Here is a 20091-nt window from a genome sequence, read left to right on the forward strand (position 1 = left end):
AATAGTTGGTTGAAGAGGCTCTTGTCTTGTAGGGGAAAAGAAATCTTCATCAAATCCGCCCTCCAATCCATCCCGACTTACACTTTCTCGGTGTTCCTTGCCCCGAGAGGTATTCTAGAAGACTTACAATCTAAAATCAATCGCATGTGGTGGGGAGAAATAACAAAAATCAGATTTTGTCAATGCCTGCATGGGAGAGGATTTGTTTCCCTAAAGGCATGGGGGTTCTCAGATTTAGGGATCTTCGGTTGTTCAATCTGGCCCTGTTAGGGAGACAAGTGTAGAGGCTTATTACTTGCAAAGACACCTTGTGCTATAACGTTTTAAGTTCAAAATATTTTCCTAATGGTGACATTTTTCAACCCAAGAACATCAATAAACCCTTTTACATTTGGAAAAGTATTGCTACGGCTGCAAGATCTTTAAAAAATGGTTTTGGTTGGATGGTGGGTAATGGAGAAACATTGATATCTAGCATGACAATTGGGGCTTCGAGGGTTTGAACGGAGATTCGATTTGTTCTAACGAGCTGACTATCCATGAACAGAAAGCTCGTGACCTTTGGTGCAATAATGATGTAGGCTAGAACGTGGATAGGGTGCATGCAATTTATGGTCAAAACATGGGGGAGCAAATTTGAAAATTCCCATTATTTCTAATGGCCTGAGTGATAGAAGAGGGCGGTTTCATAACCCCACGGTTATTATACTTCCAAGTCCGCATACTCTTGGCTCCTCCTTAAACAGGTTGGCCATGGTTCACACCGTTTCTTTTGGAGAACCATTTGGAAGCTGAAGACACTGCCTAAAATTCGCATATTTTGCTGGAGAGTGGGGCATGACATCCTTCCCACCTATCAAAAAATCTCTTCCATCCACCAGGAGTTCAAGAAAGACTGCCTTAGATGCAGGGCCTGTGATGAGACCATTATCTATGCATTGAAGGATTTTCCCACTGCTCGTGAAATCCTGGTATTAGGCGGCCTCAATAATAATCTTCTCGTTGGCGATTTCTCACAGTGCATTGACTGGATAGAGGACGTGATGAGGGTGTTGGACCTTAAAGCTGTTTCTGACTTCATAACTGTTGAATTATACTTAACAAGTATTAACTGATGAATATTATCAGTATTGTATTCCCAGAAGGGTTCTCAGTACATGTATTTATACAGCAGTGATAACTGCAACTTCTTTAACTAACTAACTGCTTACTAACTACTGACTTGACAACTGACTAACTTCCTTATAATACTTTAACATTCTCCCGATCCTCTCTTTTTCTTAAACCAATCATCTCATCTTTTGTTGTTACTCAAAGAGCACTGCGAAGGCCTGCAAACTGCTTGGGAGCTAGAGGCTTAGTAAGCACATCAGCAATCTGATTAGCAGACGAAACGAAACTAACCTGAAGTGACCCATCAGTAACATTTTCTCAAACAAAGTGATGGTCAATCTCAATATGTTTTACTCTTGCGTGATGCGTTGGATTGGCTGACATGGACACTGTAGACGTATTGTCATACCAAACTATTGGTGCATGAGCCATGCAAATTCCTATCTCATTTAGCAACTATCGAATCCACAATAGCTCAGAAACACAACTGGCCAGGCTGCGATATTCAGCCTCTGTAGAAGACCTGGACACAACAGGTTGTTTTTTCGAGCACCATGCTATTGGATTTGGTCCGAGAAAGATAACATAACCTATGGTAGAGCGTCTATCTTCAACAGAAGAGGCCCAGTCTGCATTTGAGTAGCAAACCAACTTAAACTGTCTACTGGAAAAGAACAACCCATGATCCATTGTACCAGCTAAGTATCGAAGGACTTGCTTAACAGCTTTCCAATGAGCTTCACTAGGTGAGTTCATGTATTGACTTAGCTTATTAACATAAAAGGAGAGATCAGGTCTTGTAACACACAGGTATTGCAACATCCTTATAGTGCTATGATAAAGATGTTCATCAACTATCTGACTACCATTAAAGGCTACCAGCTTAGGATAACTGATCATTGGAGTAGGTGTGTTAGCAGCACCCTCCATCTCTGTCTTCTGGAGAATGTCCTGAACATACTTTCGCTGGGTGAGAAGCAGACCATGAGGCATATGCTGCACCTCAATGGCAAGAAAAAAATTAAGAGCACCAAAATCTTTAAGAGCAAACTGTTTGTGCAACTGACATACCACATCATCAACAGCTTAGGTGGAGTTACCAGTAAGAATAATGTCATCAACATATGCCATAAGAAATAGCTGACTGGTGCCAGACCTCCGAATAAATAATGAATGGTCTGTCTTGGATGCGCAAAACCCCAGCTTATTTACCACAAACTGTTGAAGTGTGTGAAACCAGGTACGAGGCACCTGACGTAATCCATACAAGGCCCTATTTAATTTACACACCAATTTCTGACCATCCGAGCCACGTACCTCAAAGCCTGGTGGCTGATCCATAAAGACTTCTTCATCAAGCTGTCTATTGAGGAACGTATTATTCACGTCCACCTGTCGTAGTGACCATTCGTTCATGACTGCAACAGCAAGAACCATTCGTATGGTAACAGCTCGAACTACTAGGCTAAACGTGTCTCGAAAATCAGTCCCAGCATGTTGAGAAAAGCCTTTAGCTACTAACTTAGCTTTGTACCTTTCTATAGTACCATCTACTTTCTTTTTCACCTTGAACATCCACTTACAGCCAACCGTTTGACGTTGAGAAGGAAGAGTACACAGTGTCCATGTGTTATTTCGAACAAGCGCATTCAACTCAATAAGAACTACTTCTTTCTAGAGAGGATGAGCCATAGCAGCGTGAATGTCCGTAGGAACCTCAGATGACAAGTCAACACCACTCATGTAAACCTTTGGTTTAAAAATACCAGTTTTGCTGCGGGTGACCATAGCATGGGTGTTTTGTGGAGCAGGAATGGGAGATGGGACAGAGCCTGAAACTGACTGTGATTAAGAGACTGACGTATTTGAGGGAGTAGCTGATATGGTAGAGATAGAGGGACCATGCTGTGAACAGACTGGTGAATTAGGTAGACATGAAGGTAAGGCCAAACTAGGTTAACTAGGACACTGAGATGACTATACATGAGAATATAAGCTAGGAGCTAGGACCATTAGCCTAGAACTAGTGTGAGGGGGTGTAGTGACTGAAGTTGGTTTGAAACAAGCGGCTTGGAACCCGGACTGGTTTTCATGAAGTGTGACATGTCTAGCTATGTAAATCTGACCATTGTTATCTTGACACCTATATCCTTTATGACTATTAGAATAGCCAAGAAAAATGCAAGGAATAGACCGAAACTGGAGCTTGTTTTTGTTATATGGTCTAAGGTTTGGAAAACACAAACATCCAAATGTTTTAAGGAAGGAATAGTTGGGCTTGGTTTGAAAAAGCTTCTCATAAGGTGAGACATATCCTAAAGGTGCAGACGATAACTTGTTAATGAGGTAGGCAGCATTGCTAAACGCATTGTTCGAATATGACACTGGCATTGCTGCATGAGCGAGCATAGAAAGCCTTGTTTCAACTATCTGGCAATGCTTGCGTTCAACTAAGCCATTTTGGGCTGACGTGTAGGGACAGGTGAGCCTTTACAGGATTCCATCCTGAGCAAGATAGGGTCGAAGAGCTTGGAACTCACCCCCACCATCTGTTTGTAGTGATCTAAGCTTCATACCAAGTGTTCTCTCAACCTGCTTGTGAAAGAGAGGAAAAACAGTAACAACGTCTGACATCTTATACAAGAAGTATAACCATGTAAATCTTGTAAAGGCATCTGTAAACGCTACATAGTATCGAAACCCATTGGACGTTACTGGTGTTAGACCCCAGACATCTGCTGTAACAAGCTGCAAAGGTGCAGTATATTGAGTCTCGGAGGAGTGCAAAGGTTGTTTATGCTCTTTACCTAAACGACACGCTACACATGCAAAAGAATCTTTATTGTCATCAAAAACCATATTACAAATTTGTAACGCTTTAATCAGTACATTTCTGCAGGGATGACCTAGCCTAGCATGCCATAGACTTAGAGGAATTGAAGCATGAGTTTGAAAACAACTAGCTAGCTGACTAGGTTGATTATTCGTACGAGTTTTGTTGAGACAAATCTTATACAGACCATGATGAACTAAACCTTGAAGAAGCACCTCCTTGGTCTTTAAGTCTCGAACTTGACATTGTGAAGGAAAAAAATTCAAACATCACTTGATTGTCTCTGGTGAACTTAGACACAGAAAGCAAATTCTTAGTTATACCAGTAGTATATAGCAAGGACTTCATGTAAAGCGGTCGTGTCTTAGTAATAAGAGTTTACTGACCAGAACATAACACAGGCAGAGAGTTACCATCGCCCACATACACCCTACCTGGTCCATGACGAGAGGTGGTATCACCAAGGAACTCCACCGAGTGAGTGAGATGATGTGTTGCCCCAGAATTAGGGTACCAAGCAGAATCTCCAACCGTATCCGAAGTAGCAACCATTGCATGTGGTGGAGGAGCAGGTACAGCCACAAATGAACCCTGTTGCACTGAGTTACTAACAAATGAGTTTGGCCAGCTAGAGGGAGAAGGTACCTGATATGACCAGTTAGAGGATGGAACCATAGAAGGAGCAATCATACAAACATTAGCTTGTGGAGGGGCCTATAGTTGGTGCTCTTATAGGACGAATCAAACCGATAGTAGCAACAGTCCACAAGATGCTCGATTTTACCACACAATTGTCATTAAAATCGTGTGCTGGAAGAACGACCACGTCCGCGAACACGAGAGTTAGATGGTCGATAAGTCTGTGTTGAACTATCTGTAGTAGAACCAGCAGACTGTTGAGAAACAAGGTTCACAGAGCTAGGGACCTCAGCCATTAACACTTGATGTCGAGACTCGGCATCAATCAGCATAGTCATGACACTCTAAAGACTGTACAACGTTGGGCTGGCTACAATGATAGAAACAATTGGCTCATACTCAGCTGGTAGCCCATTTAAGATTGCTGTGATATGTTCATGTTCGCTGATGATTTCCCCACAACTAGCCAAGTTATCACAAAAACACTTAATCTTCATTAAAAACTCTCGCATAGAAAGATCACCTTTGTGCTGTGAATACATAGCACGACGATAGAACATTAGCCGTGAAGTAGACTTACTTCCATACAAGGACACAATAGCGTTCCAGATCTGCGCACTTGTATCTAGTCCAATGAGATGAGGTAAAACTGTTGTACTAACTGAAGACAAGAGCCAAGAAGCAAGCGCACTATCTTGCTGTTAAAACCTTTCAAAATCAACATTTTCTTGAGACACCCAATTATCATCAAGAACTGTCGAGGGAGGCGGAACAGTATGTAAATCAAGAAACCTTTGCAGTTTATAAGCTTTTACTGCCAAAAGAATTTGCTGACGCCACAAAAGATAGTTAGAATCATCAAGAAGCACACTAACCTTCTTGGTTGAGAAAAACTTACTATCAACAACACCAGCAGATGGTTGAGAGGCCATCGTGGGAACAACAGAGTGAGCAACAGAAGGACTCAACGAAGGATCCATGCGAACAACAGACGCATTACAACCTTAACCCAGGAAAAATCTAACCTCTGATACCATGTTGAATTATACTTAACAAGTATTAACTGATGAATATTATCAGTATTGTATTCCCATAAGGGTTCTCAGTACATGTATTTATACAGCAGTGATAACTGCAACTTCCTTAACTAACTAACTGCTTACTAACTACTGACTTGACAACTGACTAACTTCCTTATAATACTCTAACAATAACTACTCTTTGGAATAGGTGGAATAATAGAAACAATTTTATTTTCAGAGGTAAAGAGGACGAAGCTAGGGTGGTTTGGGAGAGAGCTGTAACCTTGTGTCATGATTTTCGGATTCATAACCTAGTTAACAAACCCCTACTGCCTGTGTCTCTGATTGAAAAGAGTTGGATGGAACATCCTCATGACACCATGAAAATTAACTTTGATGCCGCTGTTTCGTCGAAGAAGATGGGCTATGGGATGATCGCTCGGGACTCGGATGGTTTTGTTCTTGGAGGGGGTGTCATCAATATGGATATGCATGCAGAGTGGGCTGAGCTTAAAGTGCTCGAGGAGAGTCTAAATTTTGCTAGAGCGTTCAATTTCCATAAAGTACAATTTGAAACTGATTGCGTCAGTCTGCTTAACCGCATAAACAAAAGAGGACAAGACATTACACTGTTAGGCTACTGCACCGATGTGATTTGCAAGCAGTTGGAGAATTTTAATTCTTCCAATGTTATTTGGGCCAATAGATGTTGTAATAAGAGAACAGATTATCTTTGTAAGCAAGCCATTGTTAACCATTGTAATTTTACCTTTAAGTTGGATTACCCCTTGGATATCCATGATTTGGTCATGAAAGATTTAATAAATTGAAGTTGGGTCTATTTATCAAAAAAAAAAATATAATAAAAGTATTTGTATGGTTTCAAATACGCTTTTAATTATTTATTTTATTAAATTATAAAGTAAAAATTTCAAAGAAAATATTTGATATCAGTAAAGTTTTTAGACTCCACAAGTAGGATTAAGGTGATAATAAATATCCTAAAGAAGCATAGTAAAATATTAATATATATATATATATATATATATATATATATAAAGGGTACATGACAATTTTTAAGGATGGTTGTAGAATAATAAAAAATACAATGACAATAAATCAAATACTAATCCAAAATTTAAAGGTTACAATATGCTCAAAATTTTGAGCTCGTAGATTTATAATTTAATCTCCCTATTCTTTTAGGAATTTAATACTTCTATTTTTCAATTTAAAATTTAGCCCCAATTATTAACACTATTAAAATTTTCCTGTTAAATTTGTTCTTGTGACATTTTAAACTAAAACACACTCAAGATCCATGTAATAAAAATGACATTGTAATAGGCTTGAATTTAATAGAGAATTTTAAAAGTGTTAACAATCATTAAAATTTACATTAACATTTTAATCAAAATAAAATATTTAGACTAATTAATGACATTTTAAAAGTTGAGATACCAAATTATGTCAAAATTAAAGTATAGAAATTAAATTTCAAATCGAACGAAATATAAAGATAAAAACTGAAGCGAGATTAGAATTAAAATTTAGCCGTTAACTTTTTATGTCCATAAAAAGAAAAGAGAGATAAAAAAACAATAGAATTTTATGTAATTTTTTTAATGGTCTCATTATAAGTTCTGATCAAATTTGTTTATTTTACACAACGTCTAAAATTATTTATAGCCCCTCCCTAACCCATAAATAGAAGGATAATGCGCTTCAGCGTACTCAAACCCACGTCATCTTGTATTAACAACAATCTTTATGCCAATCGAACTATAACTCAATTGATTTATATTAATATATACTCCATAATTAAAATAAAAACTATTATTTATGACAATAAATGATATAAAACTTTTAAATTATTAACCAGTATTCAAAATATACAAAATCCTTATCAAAACCATTAATAATTTTACGATATTATCAAAAGAAGAAAAACATCACACGGGATTAAATAATAAGCAACAATTAAAAAAAGGTAATGCATATTTTTAATTATAAAAATTTAATACATATTTTTAATTTAAAAAGGTACTACAGACTTTTGAAATATTAAATAAATTTAAATATTAAAACAAGTAATTAAATTATTTAAAAATATTAATTTTTTAATTTTAGAATTTTTAAATGTTCAATTTTGAATTTTCAAAAAAAAAGAATTTAATAAAATCTTGAAAAAATTAATTTAATTTAAATTTGTTATATTCTACTTTGTTGTCTTTCTTATTTGCGGTTAATGTTTTTTTGACGTTTAAATTAGTGTTAAAATTAAAATTTTAATTAAAATATTTTACCATATAAAATTAATATATAACTTAATATATATTTTTAAAAATATATTGGTTTACAACGGTGATTTCAACACAGAGTATTCTTTAAGAAGGTGAACATCTAAGCAATAAATAACTTGATTTTTTTAACTTACACAATTATTAATTATCTTTTAAATTTTCAATAATTAAAATTTTGTACTAAATTTTAACAAAAATGTAATTAAATTAAATTAGTACACATAGCATGTGTTAAAAAACTAGTTATTTGAATTTTACTTGTTTTGAATAGTTAACGTTATATTAGGCCCATTTTCATATTTCCATTTTTGGGCTGAATTTACCAGCCCATTTGACCCTCCATTTAATCTGTTTAATGGGATCCAAAAGAAAATTCTTAATATAATGAAAGATTTTGGTTCAATAAATTAATTCGGTAAGAGATCCTTATTTTAATTTTTAATAATTGAGATTAAAGATAAATATGTTAGGATTTTAATTTAAATTTTCATGGAAAACAATATAATAACCATATCAATAGAAAAAGAAGTTGCTTTAATATCTTTTTAGATTGTTTCATTTTAGTACAAGTTTAAAGGCAGAAGCCTGTTGCAAATGTTATGGTTTTTTGGGGTGGGTCATATGACAGAATACATCTTTGTTTTTTTGTCAAAACCTGCATATAATGAAATATGCTCTATTTTCATGGGTAAAGATCGAACCCTCAACATCAGGATTAAAAGATGAGGTGAGTAACCACCTCACCACACCTCATGGTTAAATATATCTTTGTTAGATTTATGATAATTGTTAGGATCAATAATCACCAAGAGGGTGGTGAATTTGTAACATCCCTAAAACCCCCTAAATCAGGAATAGTGCTAATATGATAATACATGTATTAAAAATTTTGAAGTAAATAAAATAAAGAATATAATTGATAAAAGAGAGGGATGAGAAATGACAAAAGAAGTAGAATCAAGAAGTATGTCCATGATGTATTAAATTAAGGCAAGGACTAAATCCTAAAGAAGAGAAAGGTGTTATGGTCTTAGTGCAAATATTTAAAATTTGTGAGGGCAAAGTATAAATATGGCGAATTTGAAGGACCAAAAGTGCAAATGTTCCAAAGGTGGAAAGGACCAAATAGTAAGACAAATTCATGAACAAGGATTAAATTGAATAAGTTGAGAAATTAGAGGGACTAAATTATAATTTTCCAAAAGTGAGAAATTGCCTAAAAGTTAATATTGAATTGGTTCAAGGGAAAAATGGCCATTCCTCAAATTGGATAAATATTGAGTGTAATAATTAAGGATGAATGGTGTTGAAAAATGATTGGTTGAATTATTTTAATAATTAAATATTTAGATATTTTATTAGAATAATGTAGAGGTTTATTAGTAATTTTATCACCTTCCAACACTACCACCATTCATGAAAGGAATTGCTTTCATTTTCTTTTAATTTGGTCCTTTCTCACCATAATTATCAAGTCAAAGCTAAAAACCATCAAATTTCCATAGAAATATTTAGTGAAATAAAAAATACAATATCATAGCAAGGTGATTTCTATCATACTCAATGGTTTTTGCACGCAAAGAAAAAATGAAAGTAAATATTGAATCAATGGTTATCTAACGTTTAACTAATACTAAGCAGTATTACTTGGTCGGATTATAATACGAAAAGGCAACTTGTATTAGTAGATGAACCAAAACATGTCCTTAGTCTAATAAAAAACGAGCAAACAGATTGAAAGGCTAATACGTTGTCTATCAAGTCCAATTGGGGAGGTGTTTTGTCTTGAGCATCGGAGCGGATAACTCCTAGAAGATAGAGATATAGATGTAACTGGACTGATAGTGTAACGCCCCAAAAATATGAATTTATGACTGTTAAATTATGTCATTGATCAATATTTGCTTTTGTGGTTAAGGGCTTAGGATGTGTGTTTGATGTCATGTGTTCAAATCTCATTCTTTGAGGATTTTTCTATTTTTGTCCCTATCCCTAACTCTAGTCTTTTGATTTAAATTTTATTTTCAGTCGTTCAATGTTAAAATGAGTCTATTAGTTCAATGGCAAGGTGTTAGCTTACTTTTTGGTCTTGTGTTTGAATCCTTGTGTGAGCAAATTGACAATATTTTTCTATTTCTGTTTGAGCCGACAATGTAGAGGTTGTGGTTTAATCGAACTTTGTCTCTGGGGAAAATCTGATAAGTTATTAGAATATTGTGTTGGTTTGAAATTGGTTTTTGTTAAAAAATATATATTCTTTTTATTCTTTTTTATTTTAAATTTATTATATTTTAATTTATTTTCTTTTCCCAAATCTACCTTTTCCCACGTTTCCCATTTGTTATTTTTCTTTTATTTTTTATCTCATTTTCTTTTGATTTTGATGTAAAAGAGAGGAAAGAAGAAAAAAGATGAGAATAAATAGGGAGGTGAAAGAAGTTCTATTTGGTTTTGAAGAGAAAACATAATCCTAATTCAATTAGGATAAGTTGGATAAAAAATCTAGGGTTTGAGAACCCCTACACTAACAACTTAACCATAAAGCCTATTCAATTTTTTGATTATTAATTTCATCTAACCTCATATATTTTGAGGTGTTACAAACTGAATCTGTATTCTCTTGCATCCCACGTTAACATATATTGAGCATGCCTTTGAACCCAATCTTCATGCCGACTTTAAAGTCAGACTCCCAAGTTGCCTACTTCGACTAGGTTGCTAAATAAATTAGTAACTCGATTATTTCACTAATATATATAAGTCGATTCATATTTGATGAATTTTTACAGGTGACAATTACATAAACTATCTATCAACAAAACTCTACTTTAATAGAATAGTTTTAAAAGATTTTGATGTATTTCAAAAAATCAATTAAACTCACCAACTTTTTACATCCTATTGAGTTATTTAATTAAAAAAATTGAACATATAAATCTTTTGATTAAAGTGGACAGTTCAATTTGTCAACGTGATAGTTAACTGTGGATTTAAAAAAATATGTGACAGTTGTTGTCCACAAATAATTTAAAATTTAGAAAATTTTTAATAAATACTTTAAAGAAATTTGAATTTAAATACTTTTAAAACATTAATAAAACTAAAATTTAAAAGAAACTACTAAAACTTTAGCAATTGCTCCTAACTTGGATAACCGGTATAGCCTTTTGGTAGTGTCAAATCCAAGTCAACAATTGTGCTTGGTTCTTTCAAAGTGAATTTAACAGACTTAGCTAGTAGAAAATTCAAACCCCCCAAATTATAGAAGTTGACTTTAGCCTTCAGCTTAGTCTTCGTTCCTAGAGTCACTTAGCTAATGATTTTTTAGGTTTTTAATAATTTTTAAATTCATATAATTTTATTATCTTTTTTTTCAAATTTTAAAAATTTAAGGAATATTTTAGAATTTTTCAAAAAGAATTATAAAATATTTTATTTTTAGCAATATTTTAAAAATATTTTGTTTTAAAGTTTTAATTTTTGTTTTAACTTTTTAAAAATTATAAAAATTTAAAATAATTTTAATTATTAAAAGGTTTTATATAATTTTATAATTTAAATTATTTTTAAAATTTATTCTATAATGTTTAAATTATTTGTTGATGTAACATAAAAGACAAAATAATACCACATTAACAAAAACCTACCATGCAGATTACCAAGTGTGCAAATATTATTGAGTCATTGTCCGGTAATAGTCACTTCAACAGATTTAACAATAACATTAGTCTAAGAGTCTGGTTGATCAATTTTCTCACTTGGAAGGTTTAAAGTGGATTAATTAATTTTTCAGAATAGTTTAAAGATTTTTATACCATTAAGCCTTTTTAAAAGAAGTTAATATTTAATACACTGGTTGCATATAGTTTTATATATTGTCACTGAATCAAATCATGGCGCATTAAATTTTTAATGAAGTGTTATGATCTTATAATACATAAAATTATATATTATCATTGTATTAAATATTAATTATTTTAAAATTATTTATTTATTGATGACATATTAATATATTTAATACAAACCCTTTAACAAAGAAGAGAAATGAGTCACAAATGCATCAGACACCTATTTTAGTGGAAAACCATACAAATCTATAAGCTATATATAAAAAGTAAGGTTTTTCTAGAGGACATGTGTCTTGTTTTTAGGAAAATTTTTAAAATATATACATATTAATATAAAAAATATTCTTTAATATTTAGTCACCAGCAGACTTATGGGTTGGATTAAGAACAAAAATTATTAGGCAAATTTTCAAAAAAGAAAAGAAAAAAAGAAATTGACTTGAAATTGTAGTTTTTCGTACACACCAAAAACAAAATTAAAGCTTTTGATAAGAAGAATGAAAAGAAAGAATAATAGCGGTTGTAGATGACTCAATCGAATTGTAGGGACAACATTTCTATATCCAAGCTTTTGTAGGAATTTAAGAGCCTGAAAATCAGGTTGAGGAGTAATAATTGTTGTTTAAATTAGTATGCATTTTTTGGTAGAGATATTTTTTCCAGCTAAATAAGGCCCTTCCACATACATATAAAATTCCCCTTCCACTACTTGGTATTTCTTAAAGCTTTATATAGAGTGAGTAAAATTCGGTTCGATTCGAAATATTTTTTAAATTTCGAGTTAAACGAATCGAGTTATTCGAGTCAACTCCATTTTTTTCTCGAATTTTAAGTTCAAATCGAGTTTAATTTTCAAATTCAAACAACTCAAATAATTCAAATAAACCGAATTTGAAACTATAATATTTTATATTTTTACCCCAAACCCCCAAACTTTTTTACTTTCCTCCCAATACTTTTACTCCATTCTACTTTCTCCCCAAAACTTTTACTCCTCTCCCATCCCTCCCATCTACTCCGAACCCATTCCCCCCCCCCTTTTTTTTTAATTTTTTCTCCCCATTTACTTTCCTCCCAAAAATTTACTCCCTCAACCCTCAAAACTTTTTATTTTTCTCCTAAACTTTTACTTTTTACCCTTTACCCCCAAATAAAAAATCATCCAAAAAAATCCCTAAACCTAAATAGTAATAATTTTATCTATATCTACTATTTATATCATTCAATTAAATTTCACATTTTGTACTATTTATATTATTGAATTGTTTAATCATATTAAATATTTATAAATTTTTGTTAAAATTGAATTATTGATAATGTCATAAAATATTTGTGTAAAATTTTATGTTGGTATCAATTTTACATTTTATCTTTAAGATAACTTTATTAAAAAATCATATTTTTTATATTTAATATATATTTTTTAATTTCAAAATACATAGTAACAAAAATCAGAAGATAGTTGAAGCAACTAAGCAAGCAAAGAAGCTAACTCATATGTAAAAGATTAATAAATAAATTATGAAGAGATGAAAGTTAACAACAAATTTGATTACGATGGGCAAATTTGATTACGGTGGGTGATAGTGGTTATAAGGACTCAAAGTCATTTTTTTAATTTAACTCGAATAAATATATTCGATTCGAATTTCATCTCACTCGACTCGATTCAAGAAAATTTTAAATTGAATTAAAATATTAAAATAAGATTTATCAATTCGATTAACTCGAAAGTTTTCATTCAATTTGCGCTTACCCCTAACCTTATACATCTTTTCATTTTAGTGGTCCGAAGTTCTTTGATAGAACTACAAGATTCCATGCTCCATTTTGAACAATAGTAATCACATTAATTATTTTTATTTATTTATTTATAAGTTTTATATTAATTTGTTAAGTTTATTTCAACCAAGTGGGTCCAAATCTAGCTTTTGTAAGCCAACCTATTGATAGATATTTGGTAATTGAGGATCTATCAAAAAGCAACTTTAATTGATCAAAGCTTTTGAGTGCTAAGTTTGATGATGCTTATGTTTAGTATACCAAGTCTATTCCTTGCCTCCGTTTTGTTTATCAAAGAATTGACTCTTAAAATTATATTAAGTTCATTATAATATGTCACAAGTCACAAGTCACAAGTCACAACCTAAAATTAATGATATAATTAACTTTTTTTAATGAAACATTGTCTTTATCCACACATCCTTTGTCATGATTTGCTTTGATTAAGACAACTGATCCCCCAAATTTGTTGCTTTTCTTCTTTCTCAATTTAGACATAACATAAAGTTGTGCTTAAGCCACAAACGTTTAAAAAGACCTTTGATGTAATATCGTTTCAATTTTCGTTTACATTGATCACATGACTACATCAAGGTAGCTTTATATATCCATTGTAATTTTTCTAAACTGAAAAACAATCTTTAACCAAACTTCGTCTTTTAAAAAAATTACCTAGTAATAGAAAAACCTTATAAAACTAAGGGTTTTGATTTGCTGAATTAATCTAGCTAGAGATCAATATTAGTGAAAATTCTAAGTTTCTGAGTAGAGAGATTCGTAGGATGACAAATATTTTTAGCTATGTTAAAAAAATTAATTGAAAATAAAATCATACTAGTAGTTCACTTCACGTATTTGTGGCCACGCAAGTCAATATATATATATATTTTTATTTTTATCAAGGAGGATCATTTTACAAGTTGAAACACTTTTAAGTCCAAGATTTGACATGCTCGAATTCTTGGGATCACATACTTGCATTCCCAAACTTGATGGCATAGACATTCAGACCTGCTTAAGGCAACCTATGATGTCAAGTCATTAGTATATTGACTAGCTTGTAGGGAGTTTGGAACCAATGTGTAACTGATATGTGGTACCTTAGGAATTATTAGAGAGAACTCTCATAAAGGCTTTCAAGCACAAAGAAAAAAAAGACCAATAACCTTAACCCATTTGTCACTTCCTCTCACGTTCTCTTTAATCTTCTTTCGCCACCCACATTCTCGTCATCTTAGCCCACTTATGGCTTTCCGCCCTCTAGGTGAACCATCACAAGCCACCGCAACCTTCTCTTTGTATCAACAATTGGTGTGAAGAGCGTAAACACACTTTCGACCTTAAAAATTAGTTGGAAAATGGCTTATCCGAACAATAACTTCTCCAATGACCCAAACTTCCCCAACAACCAAAACTTCTCTAACTTCCAAAACCAAGCCAACTAGAACAGTCGATCCCTTTGGGAAACAAAAACTTTGGCCAACAATACCATCAACCTTATAGCTCATTTAATTAACAAAAGTATTAGGGCGAATGCAATCATTCCACAGGGTATTACGATCCCTATAACTTTAATTTGCAATAGTTGTTAGAAATTCAGTAACAACTTTAGAACTTGTAAGAATAGTTCTTACAGTGAAAAGAGTTCTATGAGTAACAATACAAATGCAACTACCAACAACATGAACTTATTTAATAATGCATAAAAGAGATGATGGAAGCTTAGTGAGCTACTCATTGGTAGGGATAATTAGGGGGATGATAGTGCTTCTTTAATGTCTAACCAAGAACAAGAGAAACTAGTTCATAGGCGAGCTCGCCAGAATAAAGAATAAGAGTATGTGCCTAAGTCAATACCTTGCTTGGAGAGGATAGTGGAATAATTGAGAAAGCTACTCCATGATATGAAAACGACTCAACCAGGTGGAGGGAGTTGGATTTCAAGCACTAATCATCCTTAGCCTCCTACGATAGTTAGTACATTCTTCCCTCATAATTTTATGTTGCCAAAAGAAAAGTATGATGGAATTAAAGATATCAAAGAGCATATTGAGCAATATGACGATTATATAGAGATCTTGTGAGCCTTAGTCATGCTAAAATGCAGGGTGCTCCCAATGACTTTCAAGGGTTATGCTAAGAGTTCTTATTCTTCACTTCTAGAAAGGTCTATTCATGACTTCGGTGAGATAAAAAATTATAGGACATTTTATAGTTAATAATTAATTGAGCTAAACTAAGATAGTTTTGTTAGAAATTAGGCTACAACAAGTTGAATCCATCAAAGCATTCACTGAATCCATCAAAGAATTCACTTCTCATTTCAATGTAACAATAGTGAAATGTCGAGACTTGACTGACGATTGAGACGTCCAGTCTTACATAACAAGTTTAAGGTCAAATACAACTTGATTAATGACAAGTCAAAGCAACTTAGTCAAGTTTACGATAAAAAATAATATATACATAGAGACAATAAATAATGTGAGTTGTACACCTCAATTCTAACCAAAACAGCCTTTCATTACATCGAAGATTTTATTTGTACCAAAAAGGAAAACAAGCTAGTAGAGATAAAAAAAATAAAAGAATCTGGATTTGGAAGTAAACTTAGGGGCAATTTTATCCTTGCTCTCCTCAATAGTGGTGAATGGTAAAACCTTGCCCAAATTAGCTTAGGAGAAAACTTCACTTCAAAGATGGTCAAGAACAATGACCAAAAGCCCTTAAAATAAATTTAGGACTTATGCCCTCTTAAATGCTTCTAGGTCACATATCTTACATCAAGTTGAAAAGGAAAGTATTTTTGAACCCCCCGCCTATGAGACCAAGGTTGTACATAAGGCATGATCAATCTGGTCACAAAATAGAAGATTACATATTTCTAGTGGATGTGATTGGAGAAGCTGTTCAACTAGGTTAGCTTGACCACTTCATAAATAGAAAACAAATTATGTATGGGGCACCTAGCATGAGATGAGGATAAGGCATAAGGAAAGGAACTTAGTAGGTGAGTCATTCAAATGATTGTTGACACTGCAAAGGAGTGATAAGCCTCTAGCTTTAAGAGGAACACCCATTCACACGAATGGCTTACCAAACAAAAACTTGGAAGGTCAATTATGATGATTTTGATTTAAACACTATTATGGATGAAACTGGAAATGATTCTTTGGCAGTTACGACCAGAATATATGATTTTGATGTAGATAGAATTCCAATCGACAGTGGTAGTATAGTGGAAGTGTTACATTATCTAGCTTTCAAATATATGGCAATTCCCGAGGATAAGCTTAAAAGGCAGTGCCATCTTTAACTTTTCAAATCAACCATTTATGGTGTTCAAATTTATTAAACTACTAGTAACTATGGGTGACGATGAGTACATAGTGATAGTGGAGGCTAAATTTCTGGTAGTTAAGTTATCTTACAATGCAATATGTGGAAGATGTTGGAGTATTCGTAAAGATTAATCATATTATTATTATTGTAATAACATACTTGTTTTCCTAGTTTATTGATAAAGTCATTGCCATTATTGTTCTTAGTCTTTATTTTTGTTTTAAATAAATTGTACAATGATAAAGTCCTAAATATAATTCTTAAATGTCCTTAGTCAAGAATTATTGTGGGCTTGGACAAAAATAATGCATTTAGACTAATATGTGCTTGATTGATGGCAAATGTTGTTATGGATATGTGATATCAAGTCAACACATAAGTATATATTAGAGAACAATATTCTAGACTAACCCACCATGAGAATGCTTCTTGGATTACTATTTAATAGTCATGACATTTCTCATAGTGATAATTGTATGTATGATCCTCAGACTTGATATCATCATTGTTCTAACATCGTAATTTGTATGCTTTAACACAGTCAAACGTCTTCTGTAAATTGTTGTTCTATAAAGACTAATGTTGGGTATGCCACAATTTATGTAGTGGGATGTGAGTGATCAAGATAAGATTTGTCCCTCCTACATAATGGAAGCAATATCACACTTTTTTTTTTATCTTAGTCTACTTAGGAATCAAGAAAAAAATATTGGACTATACAAGTGGGACTATTCCATAACTTATGTTCAATCTAGATAATAAGGATAAAAGGGATAAACTACATAAAAATATTATCAAGGAAGGCTATGTCAAATCATGACTTCCTACAACTTGGGTAGCAGTGATGCATTGCTAGATGTCACTCACTATTTGTAACATTAGAATTGTTTAATTGTTACTGCCAATGTTACAAGATCCAATGTGGTCACACTGTTTGGTTGGGACGATCAAAATGCAATAAAAGTTGGGGTTATATTCAACATGTCATGAATGTTAAATTGATTATAGAGATGTTATAATAATTAATTTAATTTAACAATGTTAAAATTAAACAAGACGTATGTACATACTTGATGCAAATATATAGAGGGTTTGATTAAAATAATGTAAAAATATGTTTCACATATTTTAATGTGATAAATATGCTTTATCAAATTTATTAGATATAGTATTTAATAAAATTCAATTAAAGGGATAAGGTTAGGATTTGAAATAAACTAATATCTCCTTATGGAAAGGAGCATATCATGTTTTGACAAAAAACCCAAACTTTCCTTTTACTGTTTGATTATCATTCAAAAGAATTTTGAATAAAAGAAAATTTAAGATATTATCCTTTTTTCAGTGGTTACCTAAAGATCATTATTTGACTAACAGAAAGGGGTTTTATTTTCCTCTTTGAAAAGTTTGAAGAGTTATTCTATTCGTTTTTCTTTCGGGTGGATCAAGTAAAGCCTAGGGCGATTTGTTGCCACCGTGGTTTGTGATTTAGATAGAGGCTTCATAATACAATTGGTTAGCTCTTATTAGATTTTTTTTAAGGTATATTTTCCAACCTTTTTTCAGTGGTTACCTAAAGATCATTATTTGACTAACAGAAAGGGTTTTCTTTTCCTCTTTGAAAAGTTTGAAGAGTTATTCTATTCATTTTTCTTTTGGGTGGATCAAGTATAGGCTAGGGCGATTTGTTGCGACCGTGGTTTGTGATTTAGATAGAGGCTTCATAATATAATTGGTTAGCTCTTACTAGATTTTTTTAAGGTATCTTTTCAACCTTTGTCAACCTCGATTCATTCCTCATACATGGATCTATGGGTTGTGATCGCTAGAAACTTTTTTTGTTGCGCCACGGGGTGCACCGATGCTCCAACACTCTAATAAGCAAGGATAAGATGATTCTAGAAACTTTAAGCTTAATAGTTAGTTTTTGGCCCTTTTGATGTATGCTACATGAAGGCAAATCAACTGATGGCTCGAAAATGTCACCTAATGTTTATTGAGCTCATTTGGCATTCACAAGCCTCGCATGTTAGGTCAACATGGAAGGATGGTATTAGAGATCAAGGTCGCATGATAGCAGATTACTTGGTAATTTTGCTAGACCGAATATAGTGAATGTAGAAAACCTAAATGTGTGAAGAGAAATGAACTTGTATAAACCAGAATCAACTGAGCAAAATGAAGATTTATAACTATATGATTGACCGCATGCCAATGTACACTAAGCAAAGAATTAGCACAGAATATAGAGATATAAAAGTGACTTTGATTGCAAGTGTGAAAAGTTAGTTGTAATACTTGTAAGTGTACAATGGAACACTTAGAGTATTCAAAGGATTAAACCCAAAGGTGATTAGGTGATATGGTGAATGGACAACGATTAAGCACACAATTAGGAAGTCTAGCTAGCTAATAGGTAAGTGGTATATTACGATAATCCATAAAATGAGGTGGATTAAGCTAAATTATATCTAAAAGGACAGAATTGAATAAACACCAAAATCACCAACTGTATTAATTAGATAAAATAGGGTGGTCAATTAATATCTATGTTGATAATTAACTATCGGATTAAGGATCTAAATTGCTTGAACTCCTAATTGGTCAAATTTTACCTCTCGGACACCATTTTACCCAATTAGACAATTTAGTCCAATTTATTTCTCGACTCACTAGACTAAATCGAGAAAATCAAATTTGTTCACAATAGGATCTCCTTTCGGCCTTATTTATCTAAATGTTCCCTAAGATTCGTCAACTCTATGTTTTAAAGTTTATTCGATTTAATCTAATTGTTACATTCAAGTCTCTAACCCTAAAATTAATCATTCAACATTCCAATCAATCGATCACAATAAAGTTTAGTTCCTACTAATCATCAAAACATAATGCTCAACCAATTTCATATTTAAATGAATCAACAAATAATCACAAAAGTGGTAAGGGTTAAGAGATTCTTAGTAAATCTTACATAGGTTCTTAATGGAATTGATGAAAAGCAAGCATAATCTACAAATCCATTTCCCGGATTAATATTTTGCAACTTTGAATAACCAAAACATTTAAATCTATTCAATACTATGAAGAAAAACCTAAAATAACACAAGAGCTTCTTGTATCTTTTTGAGTTAAAGAAGAACATTGCACAAAATAAAAAAAATGGCAAAATAAAGTCTAACCTAGGAAAGGAAAAACCTAGGAATCTAAAA

General features: G+C 32.6%; 1 protein-coding gene across 1 annotated transcript; it reads right to left on the minus strand.

The window, feature by feature from the left end:
• Positions 1–4929: 4929 nt before the first annotated feature.
• On the minus strand, positions 4930–5565 carry LOC105801225 (uncharacterized). Its single transcript, XM_012632553.1, has 2 exons — positions 5461–5565; positions 4930–5283 (listed from the first exon to the last, which is right to left on the minus strand). The coding sequence occupies exons 1-2, from the start codon at positions 5563–5565 to the stop codon at positions 4930–4932; spliced, it is 459 nt and encodes a 152-aa protein (XP_012488007.1).
• Positions 5566–20091: the final 14526 nt, after the last annotated feature.

The sequence above is a fragment of the Gossypium raimondii genome, chromosome 11 (assembly GCF_025698545.1).
Source record: "Gossypium raimondii isolate GPD5lz chromosome 11, ASM2569854v1, whole genome shotgun sequence".
NCBI lineage: Eukaryota > Viridiplantae > Streptophyta > Magnoliopsida > Malvales > Malvaceae > Gossypium > Gossypium raimondii.